The sequence below is a fragment of the Poecilia latipinna genome, unplaced genomic scaffold (genome assembly GCF_001443285.1).
Source record: "Poecilia latipinna isolate Pla-1442-1.1 unplaced genomic scaffold, P_latipinna-1.0 Scaffold573, whole genome shotgun sequence".
In the NCBI taxonomy this organism is placed as follows: Eukaryota; Metazoa; Chordata; class Actinopteri; order Cyprinodontiformes; family Poeciliidae; genus Poecilia; species Poecilia latipinna.
This window is the reverse complement of record NW_015113189.1, coordinates 555,261-572,294: the sequence shown is the minus strand read 5'-3', so window position 1 is coordinate 572,294 and position 17,034 is coordinate 555,261. Positions and strand designations below refer to the sequence as shown.

The window sequence follows — 17,034 nt, the reverse complement described above, 5'->3', positions numbered from 1 at the left end:
ATGACAAATCAATACTGGATTAGTTGTTGGCATTTAAAAAGCCCCAGGACTACAAGGTGTACCTGGGAGGTTCAAGGAGGCTGTTTCTCACAGAAAAACTCTCATTCATTCACATGTTTTCACTTCATTTGTTAAGTTTTCCAATAAGTTCATGTTTAAGCGTCAAGACTGATTAAAAGCTGCTATAATGTACAATATTTATTCTGTTCCCAGGTGACGCCCCCTACTGCACCCCTGAGCAGTATAAAGACTGTGCTGAGCCCGCCTTGGGTAAGTCATCCTGGACACACACACACACACACACACACACACACACACACAGTATCATGGTTTATGCATGATTACAGCCTCTGCAAATGACTTAGCAAAGACTGTTGTTGAGATGATTTTTAGAGAAGTGAAAAATGAAGTTAAAAATAAATACCTGGATTATAAGAAATCACTACCAAACAATCTACTCAGAGAACAATTAAAAAAATACTCCTGCTCTTTTCAGAAACTTTTATTACATTCTGTGGTGAAATCAAATTGCACTAATAAAACTGCAGGTATTTCAGAGTATTTTTCCACGTATCACTGCCGAAGTGCATGAGGTTCAGATGGTAGCCATCTTAATCTTTCCACTTTTGTGTGAAGGACTCGAGTCTGTAACCAGCAGCGGAGTCGACAGGGACCTCAGTGTTAGAGTTCAATTTAATGCATGGATAGTCAGAGAGATAATGCATCACAAAGCCTGGACTGAAGTAAGTGGATGGAGACATGTAAAAGGTTTTAGGAGAGTTAACTTCTTCCTTCATATTCAAGAATTCATATACAGGGATTTGAAATGCACCTGGATGAAGTTCAGATCAGATTTGGTTCTTTTTTTTTTAACCTACACAAAAAAGGAAACAGGTAAACATTCACAGAAAACCTGAACACAATCACTGAGGTTTCATCTTCAAAATCAGTTTTCTGTTTCTTTTTTTCCTGAAAGGAGATGAAGAGATCTGAATATAAATATATTAAATAAATAGATCCAAGTGTCAATTTCAAGAGTACGGTATAAATATGAAGCAAAACAAATTAAAGTCACTAAAAATGTATCTCTAAGCTCATACAGATGTCGTTAATAGCACATTTGATGTGATTTAAATTGGTTGGTTATTAAAACTTCAAAGAGTTAAAAAACAAACAAACTAAATGACATAAAATTTTGGCATTACAAGCAGCAACATTTACTAAGAGAGGAGGAATGTCTGCCAAATGAAAAATGAACAAGCTGTATAATGAGTCTCTAGATGGTGTCACCTTTAACTGAAGGAGAAATAAATGCCTCTGTTGATGTGGAGACTCAGGCTGAAGTAAGATTATAAAAGAAAGAAACAGGAGATGTGGGGAGCTTTACTTTAGAGAGAAACTGGAAAAAAGCACAACCAGCACAGAAAATTTACATTTAGACATCATTTTATCTGGAGTGCCAAAGACTGATCAAATGTTCTTGAAAATAACTGTGTGAATAATTTTCTTCTTTATTTGGGAAGAAGCAGAACAATCGCAATAAATCTTATTTTGGCTTTGGTTTGATCCAACTTGTGCATAAATTTGCCACCTTTACATTTAAATTATAACCATTTTAGTCGTATATCTGTGTTGTTGCAAATCTACAGATAATCACAGAGAAACTTCTTACTATTTTTATGCATCCATAATTATATGATTTTTTTATATGCTGTATTTTTTAATAGTTCAGCAATATGGGATGTTTTTTTAAATAAATTTTTAGATGAAGCCCTTTCTTCTTTATTTAAAATTTAGTTCAAAACATCCATAAAAAATAACTGAGGATAAAGGATTATGCTGCAGCTTTGTGGTGTGTGTATATTCTCATTTTATTTCAAAAATTCTGAAATGAGGCAAAAAATGTTCAGGAAAAAAACTTCATAATTAATATTGACTTTGAAGAAGCAAATTGTATATATTTATTACAGTTATATTTTACAATATGGTTGGATATTTTTGATGCCATTTGAAACCTTCCTCGGGTAATGTTGCAGCACGTCTCCATGGAAACGGCTCTTTCTACTTCTGGAGGCCCTGATTGTGGATTTTTTAAATGATCCATGAGGAATCTTTACCCTCATTACCTGTCTCTGATACATTCCCCCAGGTTATGTCTTTGGCATTGATTATGAGACACGGCCATGTTTGCATGGCCAATTTTTACAATTACGGCTTTTTATCTTGTGCATGGTTTGCTAAACTATGTTACTCATTCATTCGGAGGCAGAAAATGAGAGGCTGCTGAAGCTCTTTGAACCCAGAGCACAGATACAGACAGACATAAGAGAGAGAGAGAGAGGCATGCACAGGTCATGAAGTTTTATGATGTTTGAAACAAAGCACTGAATTTGTGTATTTTATTCCACATCCGATTCACTGAACTACACTTTTTCCTTCCTGTTCGAAGCTGTAAATATCACACTGAAACCTGCTTCAGCAACTGCTTCAAATGTAAAAACTTCCAGCAACACGTCATGCGTATGTTTTGATTGCGATCCATGTTATTACTAACCCAAAAGATTTTATATATTAAGTTTGCAGCATCTGCTAATGACATAAACCACAAGTTTATTTCACTTTTAGCATCCTTGAAGTGGACTGATGAGTTTATACATTTAGCAGCATCAACAGCAGATACACTTGAGTCTACTTCTTATTCTTTGCAGATTGTTTCAAAGTCACATGTTGGAATATTCCTGCGTGGTCACATTTAGGTTCTGATAGAAAAGCATCAAAATATCAGGCCACCATGATAAGGATGTGATTGCTGTAAAGATATTCCAATTAAGTGCTCAAATATGCAATTTTATTGATTGATTTTTAAAAATGAAAATTAAGAGCAGCGGAAATGTCAGCTCTTCGACAGAGGAAAGCTGTTGTAGCATTTTTTGGGGAGCGAGTCTTTGAAAGAACCCCACTGTCTCCGTTGGAGGTCCTGAGCCGCGCAGGCTGGACTCCCCTTGATGGAGAGCAGTTTGTTCCGTGACCTCTTGACCCCGACTTATTCCACTTATCTCCACATCCTGTCCAATAAGTCTACCTGGCCTTTCATGACTTTATCGAGTGTGTTGACATCCCTGGTGCAGATGTTGCTTCCTCAGCAGACCAAAGTGGAGTAGATAAGACTTGCAGCTGGAGATCTGCAGTGTACGTTTCCTGCACAGACTAAAGAATCAGTTTTCTTAAAAAAATAGTCTCCAGTCCAGCCTGGTGTTATGGTGCAAAGTCATTTAATCTAACCTAAAAACAGGGAATTGTTATGACGGCTAACACTCAACCCAAAGCCAGAGCATCACTGCTGCTTATCCAAATGAAAATAAACTCTTATTTTATTTTTTGCATTCTCCTATAAGTCCTGGCTTAATTAAAGCTTACGTAACAATATGAATTGTTTTGTAGAAAATATATATTTTTGTAAAAAAAAAAAAAAACGGGGGGGGAAAGGTATTAATAACTTGTTTCAAAAGTTTACTGAGTGGTTTTTCACCCTGTCAACTTACACAAGTGGTCAAAACACCATTAGTGCAACCTTCTCTCCCCTCGCAGCTTTCCGTGTGCTCAGCCCACACTTCTCCCATCAAATGGTGAATTATTTCTGCAAAGCCAGAAAGGTTTCCAAAACGCAGAAAAAAGGCAGCCAAGGGCAACAATACCTCCAAGCGACTGGCATCAAAGTTGTACACTCTCCCACACCATAAGGATATTTAGTGCAACATAATGTGACTAAGCACTCTGAAGCAGGAAGTTGCACTATATGATGTAGGAAGGCAGAAAGGTTTGGTGTATTTTCCTGCAGTCGGTTTCAGAGGAGGCTGCATGCACCAAAGTTTATTGGATTTTTATACTTCTGTAACTGTGTCCCTTAGGGTTTAGAAACAAATCTTTATTGTTTTTGCAAGAGACTGCTGCATCTGTTGGATTCTAACATCTCGTTTTTCTAATCTTCCTTGACTGAATATGATGCAGTCTGCCCGATAATTGATTGCGGTTTCTGCACCAGCAGCTCAGTGATCAGTTCTTCAACTATCAGTAGTTCTCATCCATTCAAGTTGCTTTTGTTTTCTATGAGGTAATATTCCAAAATATGCTGGGATTTAAGTTCGCAAAGTAAGAATACTGTAAGGAGCTTATGGTAATTTGTTCTAAGTAAGAGAAAATGTGTAAAGAAAGTGGACAAAAGGTTTCGAGGCTCGGACAAAGAATCAGCCATTTACATGCGCAGAGAGGTGCTCCTGTGAACCCAATAACGTCACATTTGAATAAAAACTAAGCCACCACCGTGGAGCTGTATTAAATCCTCCCTCTCCCTTACATGTCTGCGAGGCCCCGGCAGCTATTATTGCACTGTGGGGGGGGATCTGCCTTGTGCTCTGTGATCTGCAGGTCTGCCACAGAGCTGCTAGAGTGAGGCGCAGCCCTGAAAGCATTAACCCATTTTTATTCTCCATTCAAAGAATAACCAGTGAATTTCCTGAAGGAAAAGAAACACCTGAAATCCATCGATTTCTTAAAACTGTATTGGATAAGTGTTTCAGTAATGACATCTGTTTAAACAATTTTAAAGTCTCAAACTTCAGTGAAGGGTGTCTGAGCTGCAGACACTTCAGACGGAGCTATATTTGAAAGGCTTGTGTCTCTTTGCATTACAATCATCGCTGTCTGAGTTTTCCTATAGTAAGCTGAAGGCATCACACACAACTATCCACTGAGGGAGTGTTTTTTTTTTTTTCATCTTCAAGCTGCCAAAGCAGAGCCCTGAATGTAGCTTTCTGTGGCGAAAATTTGTTGCTGTCAGGGTGAAGGCTGTTTCAACTGAAGCCGCTCCAGGGCATGTTTGTGTTCACAGCTTTACATTATTTCCCTCTGTGATGCAGACTATGACTTACGCTGTCATTAGAGCTTCTGCGGAGCAAACATTTACACGACCTGAGCCGCTGTGTAAAATGGGGCAGTGTTCAGCAGTCATGTTTGCTCTCCTTCTGTCCTCGTGTTGTGTGTGTGTGTGTGTGTGTGTTTTTTATGCGTGACCTTTGAATTCAGGTGGAATACAAAAGCGAAATGTCAGATCCACTTGGCTTTCTGAAGCTCAGAGCCTGTAGAGGCAGAGGCTGAGAGAGGCTACTTTAGTCTGAAACTGATCTGTTTTCCATGTTTTTAATATTTGTAAAAAAAATAAAATAAAAAAATAAAACCCAGCAGGCACTTCACTGTTTCTGTGTAAATTTACAACTAAAGCTGAAGAGTACATCTTGATTTAAAATGAGCTATCTAAGCCGAGTTATGTTTCTGTATAGAAAGAAAATAAGGTGCTGAAAACGTAATTAACTGCAATTAGATGCCTCTCATGATTATTCTATGAATTATTAGATTCATAATGTCACCCATCTGCCAGGAAATGGGACAAACAGATTAGCAGCGTTGTCAGAACTCTGTCGGCTCAGTAAAATCAAAGCCTCCATCCCTCCTGACCCGTCTGAGACAGTAATCCATGCATTTATTACATCTCGGTCGGATTACAGGTGTTAATCAGGCATTGCTAATGGGTCTGCAGGCAGTAGAAAATGGAACAGCTCCTCCTGACTGGCAGCAAACGGCAAAATGACACCAGCCCTGGATTAGAAACCTTGCACCAGCTTCCTGTTTATTACAGAAATCAGTTTAAAACTGTATTTCTGTTTTTTAAAAGTTGTAACGACCGAGTCTTACGCCTCTAATCTGATCTTCTTTGCTATTACAATTAATCTCTTGTTCATTGATTGTAGAGACAAGTCCATATTTTCTTGTCATCTAATCATCTAATCAACTTGTTTCTGCTTTGAATATATATATATTTTCAGTCTCTTCACTTCTAGTTAAACTGGACATCAATATGTGTTTTATGCTACTTTTGATCATTTTGCTAGCTTTAGTTGTCGTTCACTAAGTGAAGCACTTTGGTCAGCGTCTTGATTCGATTTTTCTAATATTAACTTGAAGTTTTTATTGATGTAAACGTATGACTTTGTGTGAAATTTGCATAAAATGTCAGAATATTCTGACATTTAGTCCTGGCTGCCTTCTTTATGGATAACTTCAAGTGCAAAGCTTTTAAATCTTACGAAGTCAGGCAGCGTTTTTCAGTCAGTAACTGTCCTAATTGATAATATAATGCATCAACGACGCTCTAACAAGGCAGAGACAGCCGGCCAGTCGTAATTTTGTTTGCACGTCATTGCATTGTGTAAAATACGTCCTCACTGTGAAGTCATTACCTTTTTACTGCCCTTGTGTAACCAACAAATTCAGTCCTTAATGCTCCAATAAATCTGGAACAGAGAAGAAACTGTTTTTTTGTCCTTCTCCTTTCATTAAATGAACATGCACAGTTTTTATAGTTATTAAATTAAAGACCATTTTTTCAGTTTCCACACTCTAAATATAGATTTTTATTTTGTATAAAAATATAAAATCTTACTGAAATAAAACACAAATTAAAATGCCCTGGATGGCCTCAGCTGACAATTGATCTTCTTACATAATTTTAGATTAATGTATCCATTGTTTGATCTGCAAACGACTTTCCTTTCGGCCCTTTTTATTTTATGAGATTTTATTATCAAATCTCAGCCAAGGTCCTTTAAACAAGAGTTATTTTTTCATTGTTATATTTAAAATGTCTCAAGGGTAGAAGGCCTTAATGAAATTTGCACAGGGTCAGCACAATATTCATGAGTCCATCAGAAGCTCCGAATTAATAATGTGATGGGACCCGGACAGCTACAGCCTTTTAAAGCGGGTGTGTCAAAATATTTATGACACTAGTACTGATGGAAAAGACCGACTATGCGTCTAAAATGTTCCCCATTTCTGTCAACTTCATCCCATCCATCACCAACGCATTTCATTTTCACCGCCCATATTCCTGCGTGGCCATTACCCATTTCTGTCCAAAGCCAAACTGTCGGCTGTGGAGAGCAGCAGCTGCATGTGCAGGACGCCGTGCAACATGACCCGCTACAACAAGGAGCTGTCCATGGTCAAGATCCCCAGCAAGACGTCGGCGCGCTACCTGCAGAAGAAGTTCAACAAGTCAGAGAAGTATATCTCGTGAGTAGTTGTGTATTTCTAACAGTTTGACTGCAGCAGGACCGAAACATTTAACGTTTAAGTAATTTATTAGGAAGTAACAACTCACTGTTTTATTTTTTCAGACGTTTTAGTCAGTTTGTTAAAAGACGATTTCTTAATTGACTTGCTGTGAAAAGTTTAGAATAAATATATGTAATAAAAGCAGCTCATTAAATATAGCATTACAATTATCAGCCTTCAATGGATCTAAGAGGCATTGCATATAGATCATCTTTTATTGCATTTATTTATAGTTTCATTTTTTATTTTTTGGCTGAGGCACTTAGATTTATGGAGTTTTACAAAATCTGTTCTTATTTTTAATCATAGAAGTATTAAATATATCATATTTTACTTAGATTTCAAGTGACACCCAACATAAGAAAGTGCATCGTTGTGAACATGAGTTTTTTCTCATTTTTACATGTTAAAATCTAATAATTGTGTTATGCTTTTCTAGTTATCCTCCTCTGTTTAGCACTTTGTAGAACCACATTTAACAAGCCTTTTGGGATATGTTCTGACACACTTTGCACATCTCCTCTCCTGATTCCCAATTTAGGTCTGAACTTTGACTAAGCCACTCTGACATGCTTAGTATGCCTTGGCCTTAACCTGTAAATAATATAAAAATTGCAGCTCTGAGCGTTTGTTGTTATCATTCTGCTGCAAGGTGAACCTCTGGCCTCGAATTGAGTCTTTGCAGCCGCTGATACATTTGTCTGCTTTAATCCACTTCACAACTTCACCTCTGACCTTTCTGCTGTGATTCTTGGTCTCTGTGCGGCTTTCTAACAAAAACCTTCACACAGCAGCTGGATTTTACCGAGATCAAATTACAAACATGTGAACACACACACCATTAATAATCATGAAGGAAATTGATTCCAGAGGCTTATATTTAAGTATATTTTGAATAAAAAGAGGCTGAATAAAAATGGTTTTATTTGTAAAAATGACACAAAATCTAAAAACAGATTGAAGCTTATGATCAGAAAAAGTTTTAAGGGTTTGAAAGCTTTCGCAGGGCACTGCTTGTCCAACTGTGATTACCTGCCAAACATCAGATACTGGCTCGTTCTCCGTCCATTCGGTTAAAAACCGTCGATCATTACGTTTCCAACGTTAGAAAAACTCTGACTATATTTCGTCTTTTGCAGAGACAACATCTTGGTGCTGGATGTGTTCTTTGAAGCTCTGAACTACGAGACCATCGAGCAGAAAAAAGCCTACGAGGTGGCAGGATTACTGGGTATGTCTGCCGGAACGGCCTTCGTTTGCCAAAGCTGGGTTCATCGCTCATTCTTTTATTAATCTTAGATATGCATCTGATCACATTAATGGTAATGGTTCACCTTGACATTTTTGATTTATTTGGATTTTATCACTTCTGTCACAGCAAGCATTTTATTAGAATTTATTTCCAGAACTTTAAGTTCGATGGATTTCTGTGTATGTTAAAGGTTTGCAGGTCCAGAATGAACAATAAAAAGGGAACTATTATCCAAAACTGCAGAAACTGCTCATAGAACACGTCCTTTAAGTAATGCCAAGGATACCAGGAGTAAAATACCGATAAATAGTTGTTTTTGCTTTCTGCCGCCTTCTTGCTCGAAGCGCTACAATAAGCTAGCTCAGTGTAAAAGAAAATAAATACATTTTTCTATTTGTTAATCTTAGGATTTGAGGTCATGTGGGCTGTTTCTTCTTTTTTCTTACTGCACCTGCATCTGTCTGCAGGTGATATTGGAGGACAGATGGGTTTGTTCATCGGAGCCAGCATCCTCACCATCTTAGAACTGTTTGACTACGCCTATGAGGTCAGTGACTTGACTTGTTTTTAGTTTTACACACTTTCTCCAAAATCTGTTTTTAGAAAACAATATTGTAAAATCATCATCATGGTGAAATGAAGCTACATGAAGCAGTTTTAATGTTTGCATACCAACCACTGTGATAATGTCTTGAAATGATTTTTGAGGAGCAAAATCTTTCTCTTCCGGAAAGCAATTACTATTTTATAAAAAAATAAAATAAAAAGTGTGGAACAGTGATGTATTTGCCGTTTAGTTTCCATATTTTTAAAAAACTTTTCTTAGGATTTGAGCACAGCAGAAGCTTTTGTAGAGTCTTATTTCAATGGTTTGTTTTTCTGGCTTTGTGAAAAGCTAAAGCACCGACTACCAGAGCAGCTGAAACTAGAGTCAGTGTGGCTCGCGCTAAAAGCAGATAAAAGCCGGACTTACTTTAGAGCTGGCTGAGATGAAGGGCCATGGATTGTAAATTTCTATTACGTTTTCTTAACTGAATGCTTCTTTTTAGGGCTTTTGTGTTTCTTTCAGCTTCATCTTTTTGTCTGATGAGCAAATAATTGTCTGCACTTTTTGAGATTTCTAAAATTCAGAGAGAAAGTAATTGCAAAGATTTTTTTTCTTCTTTTTTTGCTTTTATTCTGATGGCATAATTGAGTCATTGATATCTAAAACCCTCAAATCACCCAGTTCTTTCTCTCCAAAGCTGACCTGTAGAGCTTTTGTTCTGAGTTATATTGGAATGATTCCTGCTTTATATACCATCCATGCTCACCTCGACTACAGCCAAGTTTCTCTCTGCACACAGTATGCAATTGTTTAGATGCTTTAACACAGAGAATCTCTCTGTGTTACTTTCTGATCTACAGGTGGTGAAGGACAGATTACTGGACTTACTCAGCAGAGAGGAGGAAGATGAGAGTCATGCTGAGGAAGTGGTACAAACCTTTGCATATTCATTTCCAGTCATTTATCATGTGGATTCTCTGTAATTTCCTTCAAACTTTGTTCTTTTCTGTCTTTGCAAAAGCAGGAGAAGCAGAAGCATGAAAAATGAGTGAACAGTTAAACACTTTTTAGCTTAAAAAACCAAAAACTCACCCTGTAGATTCTGGACCGATCCGTATAACGAAAACTATGCGTCATCATTAAGATTCGATCAACAGGATTGTTGAAGTGAACGAAACTTCAGCCCTGATAACTTACAACACGACAAGTCGCTCTGCAGATAATTTAGATTCTCTTCTCTGTTCAAGGCAGATAGAAATGAAACTGTTGCAGTTTAGGCAAACTAAATATTCTTAGTGACGGAGACAAACACACCGCCTTCTGAATATTCTGCCTGTGTTGGTTTTTGCAAATAAAACAACGGCAGTGCAAATATCGCAGACAGGAACAGAAGAGTCGGGCACACAAAGACGTAACCGACACGGTTTGATCTGTGTTCAGATACTATTGTTGGATTTCGGAGGTCTTCCCTGGCACTCGGCCATCATTTCTTTCTTTCTCACAAAATGAGATGCTGGTTGTGTTTGTGCCGTTTTGTGTCTAGATCTGAAGAACAGTTTGTTTTCAAGTGTGACATGAGTTCATTTATCTCATTGTTAGTTCGTATGAAAAGCAGGAGCTCTGCATGGAAACAGTTTTTTATTTGGCAGGAAGTGAATTTAATATTTTTTTTGATAGTTAGCATTTTATTAGGATTTATTTAGAATGCTTTGTTTTCTTTTTAAAGAATGGGATTTAACAGGCATGTTCCTGTGACATTTTTTCTCTTAAAACACAAGACTAAAACTAAGCATTGATAGTTTTGTAGCATTATAAAATTACATTAAATCATATTAATGCTTATAATGACTATGTTGTTTTCATATTGAGCCTTTTCAGAAATTAAAAAATAAATCACATTCTGGGAGACATCTCAATATTGAATATTTAAAAATAGTAAAAAAAATAGATTATATGTAGATTTTTTAATTTTTTTAAATTAGTAAAATAAAAATATTTACGTGAGGAAATTGTACAAGTGTTGTATAAATATTTTCTGACCATAACAGAGATTTTTCTAAGACCCCATATGTAAGTGAGAGTTTTGTTTTGACTTGATCTGAAGTTCAGGTTGGACACTTTGACACTGAAAACAAAAAACGTTCTTGTAGATGAAAGTTCAAATCTGAGGAAGGCACACCTGGCTAAATGGCTTTGTCTTGGTTTCTTTGACTCAGAAGAAAAGTAGTTCTCATGTTGAAACATTTGGTCCCATGAGTATCTTACTGTTCTCATCTTGCCTTTTGTAGCACAACTCAAACTCAAGAATATTTCTCTTAAAGTTTTGCTTTGTTTTCTCTATGTTTGGTTTTGCTCTCCATTCATTGTAGCAGAGATGCTGAATGTTTCTGCTGATTTGTTGCTGTACGAGCCACAAGGTGCTGCGTTTGCATGCTTGTTCCCACTTCGGCTCGACACCTTTTAAAAGTCTTTCCATCTTTCCTTCTCAGAGCTCCTGTGACCCGGTGGCAAACCACTCAGAATCCATCAGCCACACGGTGACAGTCCCCCTCCAGACGACGCTGGGCACCCTGGAGGAAATTGCCTGCTGAAGCCCGCCCCCTTCCTCCCCTTCAGAGCCACACATACCCAGCAGCGAAGAGAAGTCCGCCTCCACCGGGTTTTGCTACAGATCCCTGTTGTAGCATCCTGCAGTGGGACTGAGGCTCCGTCACAGCCCTCTGTCTGAGGCACTAATGGGGATTAAGGAGCTGTCAGCTGGATTTCTCAGCTTTTTTCTCTCACCTTGGACCGTAGTGGCGGGGGGACAGGAAGCCTCCGCTGTGCCGGCCCTTCGACGGGGTTTCCACATATATGCACAAAGAATATCAAAGACCGTGTGGGACGCATCCCTACTGAGGGGTCTAATTCTTCTGCAGTATATCTATGTAAAAATCAAAAAAAGAAATGTTGACATGTTGCTCACTGCCAAAATAGCTGTTCAAAACTGTTCTCCAAACTGCATGTGTTGATCTATCTTGCTCTCTTTGCTGATACGTAGGCTGGACTTGCAGCTTTACAGTACATGTGTGCCATTTTGTCTTTCTACCTGCAGGAAAGTCCTGTGCTAAAGGCCCAGGTGAAGAATCAACCTTTGAATGTACAGATTGAACAGACGGTTGTCAAAGTCACCAGTCATTATTTCAGTACTGTAAGAGAATATTATTGGTTTGGTTTGAGAAGAGAACTTAGGCTTTACTTTTTTCCCCCCAACAGAAAACAGTCAGATATGAATATTTTTCTGTTTCGTTCTCATGCTGGTTGGTTTTAACAGCTGCCAGGTTTGCTGTGTGACTCCTGTAGCTTTGAGTTTTTATTTACACACCTCACTGAAGGTAAGTCAGACCCCAACTATGAATTACCAACTCCTGGCTGCCGCATCTCATTGGAGCACTCAGCTAATTGACACCACGTCTAAATTATTAGCTTGCCAAACAAGGAGTTATGTACACGGCGGGATTGTTTGGGCATTATTTGATTAACAGAGTGTCAGGGTGATGCTTAAGGTTGACTATTATTATGACCCTTTATTTTTATCTTCAACCAAAAGATGAAAATCACAAGCTTGGCAATTTAAATCTGTATAAAACTTCAACAGAAGCACCATGAGGAGGCGGGACAACTTAATCCGGTGGGTTTGCTGCGTGAGCTGTAAATATGTTTTTATTTTTGTCCTTATGAAACGGGTACCCAGCAAACACACCTGACGCCGATCAGAAACAGCTTTGGCTCCAGGTGAAGAGGCGTGGTCGTGTTTTTGGCGGTTCCGCTCAGTCTGCAGTTCTCAGTGTGATCTGCGCTTCGGATTGGCTGCTGCGAGCATCACACGCCCTCCTCAGCTGGATCCCTCAGAGATAACCAATGGCTCTACACCAAAAGCTCCTTCGGGACTGTTTGGAAGATTTAGTGAATCTGAATTTTCTATTACCAGTCCGTGATCATCCTAGCATGGTCTCCGTCATCAGAATTAGCGCGCGTTGCAGGTAGGAATGAATTCAAGTGCTTTGTGAGAGTTTGAATTATGATTTCCCATCTGTGTGGCGTAGCCTGCTGTCTCTGTGTTCTCTCTCATGTCGTGGCTTCTGGCGAACACGGTGCTCTGCCGGCCTGGGGGACGCGACACTGATGCTTCTTGCCGTGGCAACAACACTGGCTGTTTCCTCTCTTCTTCTTTGGCTTCAGTTGTTACTGCAGGACAGCGTTTTTCTCATTGTGTGACGCAGCATACAGTGTGTGTTTTTAATGTGAAATGATTAAATGAAAAAACATGTTTTACAGTCACTTGTCTTTGTGGTTATGACACACACACACACTGAAGACCAGCTGATTTATCTAAGTATGACGACAAGTGGAGGTTCTGGTCAACCCACCATGTAAAATAGTAAAAAGAGGAATAATATTTATATTTTCATACACCTAAAGAAACTACCTTAACAAATGGAAATGGATTCCACATATGTGTAAGTTGAATGGATGTCACCAGTAGCTCTGCGAATGAAAGCTCACATCAACACAAAGAATTGGCTGGTTCAGCAGATGATTTATGATTCGCTAAATTAATGTTGGCAGAGCTCTTTTGCAAAAGAGCCTACAGTCGAAATAAAACAAAAGTCTAAATTCGTTTCATCCATATAAATGTTTTCCCCAAAGAGTCAGAAAATGAAAAAGTAAACTTCTGCACACAGTCAAACTTTGATAAGTTTAATATTGTGAGGAAGGTGTTTTTATTGTTCTGTGTCTTTTAAAAGAACATTGCACCTTTTATTGCAAGTGATGGACCAGGTCACAAAACTTTGGTTATTTGGTTTGCCTACACAAGTTCATCCTCTTCATATTCCACTGAAAGGCTGATCACAGTGGAAACTAATTTAAATACAATGACATGCAAACAAAATTACAATTGGGCATTAGCTGCATTTCCATTGACATGCATATTTGCACAATTTGACATTTCAAAAAGAAATTTGACATTTAAATCAACTTGTTTTTTGATGAAGTTTTGGTGATCTGATGAGGTGGGGGCGGGGGGTTTGTAAAAGAAACGCAGTTAGCGGCTATTTTATCAGTCACAATAATTACAGATGAGGTGGCCACTGTAAAATACAATTATTTAGTTTTCTAAGAAAATCAGCACATTTCAGTTTCAGTCCACAGTCCATTATCTGCCTTTTCATTAGAGTCAATTTTACATGGGATCTTTTCTACTACCAGTCTACAGCGAATGCATATTTTGTTCATGTTTCTTTTGAAATAATAATAGGATGAAATACAGAAAACATTATTCACTTTAATGTTGAATAACTTTCAACAATAAATAAAACTGAAAGATGATACAGGTGTTCACATTTTTTTTTTTTTAAAGAAGTGACTTTCAGAAAATCACCTGTTCATTTTCCTCACTTTGTAAGCATGTACAATATGTTAGGTAAGTACAAGGGCTGAAAATAATAATAATAATAAAAAATTCTGGACAACTTTTGATTGATACAAATTTAAAAGATTGCAATCTGTTTCCTTGTATTTGCTGTACTTTTTAAGCGGTCCAGTGCTGCATATGGACCATCATCGTCTACTTACTCTGGAACTTCTTAAAGGCATCCTCACCTGTTTCTGCTAAGATTTATTTAGGTGACTTGAGTCATCAAGGAAAGGACATTACCGAGTTTAATATGAAACCTTTTTACTTGTTAATGTAGATCATATAACTTGAATGGACAGGAAGTCCAACAGAATGATTTTATCTTTTCTTTTTATCTTTTTATTACTTTCTTTTTATTTTTCTTTCTCACTGTTTAAACTTATGTAAAGCACTTTGAAATGCCTTGCTGCTGAAATGTGCTATACAAATAAAATTTGATTGATTGATTGATAACTTTTGAAAACAAGAGATTAAGTTCTAGCTGGGAGAGATTTCTTATTTTCAGAATTTTGCTCTCCAGTCTTAATTAAGGGAAATAAGCTGTTCAGATGTACCAGACCTTAAGTGCAAATAGGTGACTGAGGAGTTAATTCACTTTCAGCAGCATTTGTATCATCCTTTCAGTGTTTTTATTGACTAATTAAGGTCCAAAGCATGGCAAACGACACTGGAAAAAAAGTATTGCACAGAATAACAATGTTTACCTTTAATCTTGCCAATATGCTTTGATTTGTTGACGATCAAAGACCAAAATAACAGCAGTAAGAACCAAATTACGCAATAGTAGGAGCAAGAAATAATTTTCGAACCTAGCTCTTTATTTCTGTGAAATTAAATTATTTTCTGCTTCTATCTAAAGAAAACAATATTAAAATATTACATCAGTGATGAAAATATTTTTATTACAGAAATGTACACTTAGTGAAAAGTATGTTAAAGATAATTTAGTCTGACAAACACATCAGAACACAAACTAATTTATTAAACATGACTGCATATCCATTCTTTAGTTTCTCTTTTCATTCTTTGATTTACCCAAGTTGCAGTCTTACTTCGTACTGTGAGAGGAAGCTTTCTTTAAGGAAATGAGGTTTAAGATGAAAATTGCCTCATTGTTAGATGCTGAATGAGTGTGGTGATAAACTGCTGCGTGGGGGAAATTATCCTCATGGGGCTTCGTATTTAGTTTAAATTCAGTGCATGGCATCAGCATCATTGTTAAAGGTAACTGTTATGTAAAATGGCTCATTCTTGTTTACACAAAATGATATTCCACACATCTCTGGGGACTCCTATTAGAGGCTGGGCTTCAGCCTCTCTTCAATCTCAGTTCATTTAGCAGATATTTATCCGTCGGAAATTGCCTGCAGGTCAGGGGTAGTGCATCAGCAACTTATTGAAAATGCACTGATTACCTTAGTGGGGTGGGAACTTATCCATAGCAGAGATGCATAGGTCCTGAAGACTACTGTGGACAAGTTATAATCAGATTTCTTATTCTTTCTGCACGTTTCATGATTTAGTTTTGCTTCATAGGTGCAGAAAAAATATATTTAAGGATTAAAAAAGTAGACTTTGTAAAGGTTTGGTGAAAGAAAATTATTTTTCTTTTTCTGCAAAATAATTCTTCTTTTATTTTTAGTTTTTGTTCAAGAAAGACGTGATGAATTTGGATTTTTGTGTAGTTAAAAATCGGACAGGTCTGTGGAACAAAGGTGCTAATTAGCAGAGGTTAAAAAAAGATGGTGTGATGGTACAAAGTTTTCTGAGGATAATAGCATTGTCCAAAAATGATTCACAAATTATTTTTTATATATATAGTTTGTGGCTATGGAGCTATGAAGCTATGAAATATTTAAAAGTGATCTAAGTTTTCACTTAATGATTTTTTTTTTTTTTTTTTTTTTTTTGGCAGACTGCAAGTAAAAGTGCCTAAAGATCCAAACCCAAAATAATTCTTTGATAGGTTTTCTGTTATGTGTCGCTCCAACACTGGTGCATGTCTGCAGTTTGGGAGCCTTTTGTGATTCATTTTTACTAATAAATGTACAGTGATGATATAAAAACACCTGGATAATAAAGTACAAAACTTCTACTTCACATTTAATAGATTAGATTAATAGATGCTGAATCACATGAATCAAGCTGATCAGCTGACAGAAATAAACACTATAAGCAACAAGAAACTTTGACAGATTTTAAAACGAACTGAAACATTTCAGTTGTTTATCAAGAGAGCAGCTGTATGTGACAGTGATGCTGTGGAAGGTAAAGCTAAAGGAAACTGCTGAATGATCATCTTCAGAACTCTGAATCTATCCCTGCAGTGTTTTCATCTGATTGGTTTCTGTGTATAGTCATAAAAATAAATGACACTTCTGCTTGAGTCACCTTACATGATTTACCAGTACAGTTGCACTCCTTGGCTTGTCTCTGACTGCAGAGCCATGGCTTCGTGTTTTTTGTACTTCACCCTTCTGGTTCTGCCTGTAATGATGTCCATGCTGTAGGATGCATGGTGAGGCTAACTGGTAGCACTGGGTTTATTATAAATTGGTCTGCCTTGCAGTCCTCCTCTGGCAGAAGTACTGGCTGATGGACCAGTTC

General features: G+C 37.4%; 1 protein-coding gene across 1 annotated transcript in view; it reads left to right on the top strand.

The window, feature by feature from the left end:
* Positions 1-13,289, top strand: part of asic2 (acid-sensing (proton-gated) ion channel 2) — a 117,351-nt gene extending 104,062 nt beyond the window's left edge. The window contains exons 5-10 of the mRNA XM_015041964.1: positions 214-270; positions 6,975-7,128; positions 8,310-8,401; positions 8,890-8,969; positions 9,830-9,898; positions 11,459-13,289. Coding sequence (XP_014897450.1) covers positions 214-270; positions 6,975-7,128; positions 8,310-8,401; positions 8,890-8,969; positions 9,830-9,898; positions 11,459-11,560 — 554 coding nt within the window. The 3' untranslated portion in view covers positions 11,561-13,289. The remainder of the gene's footprint in view (positions 1-213; positions 271-6,974; positions 7,129-8,309; positions 8,402-8,889; positions 8,970-9,829; positions 9,899-11,458) is intronic.
* The last annotated feature ends 3,745 nt before the right edge of the window (positions 13,290-17,034 follow it).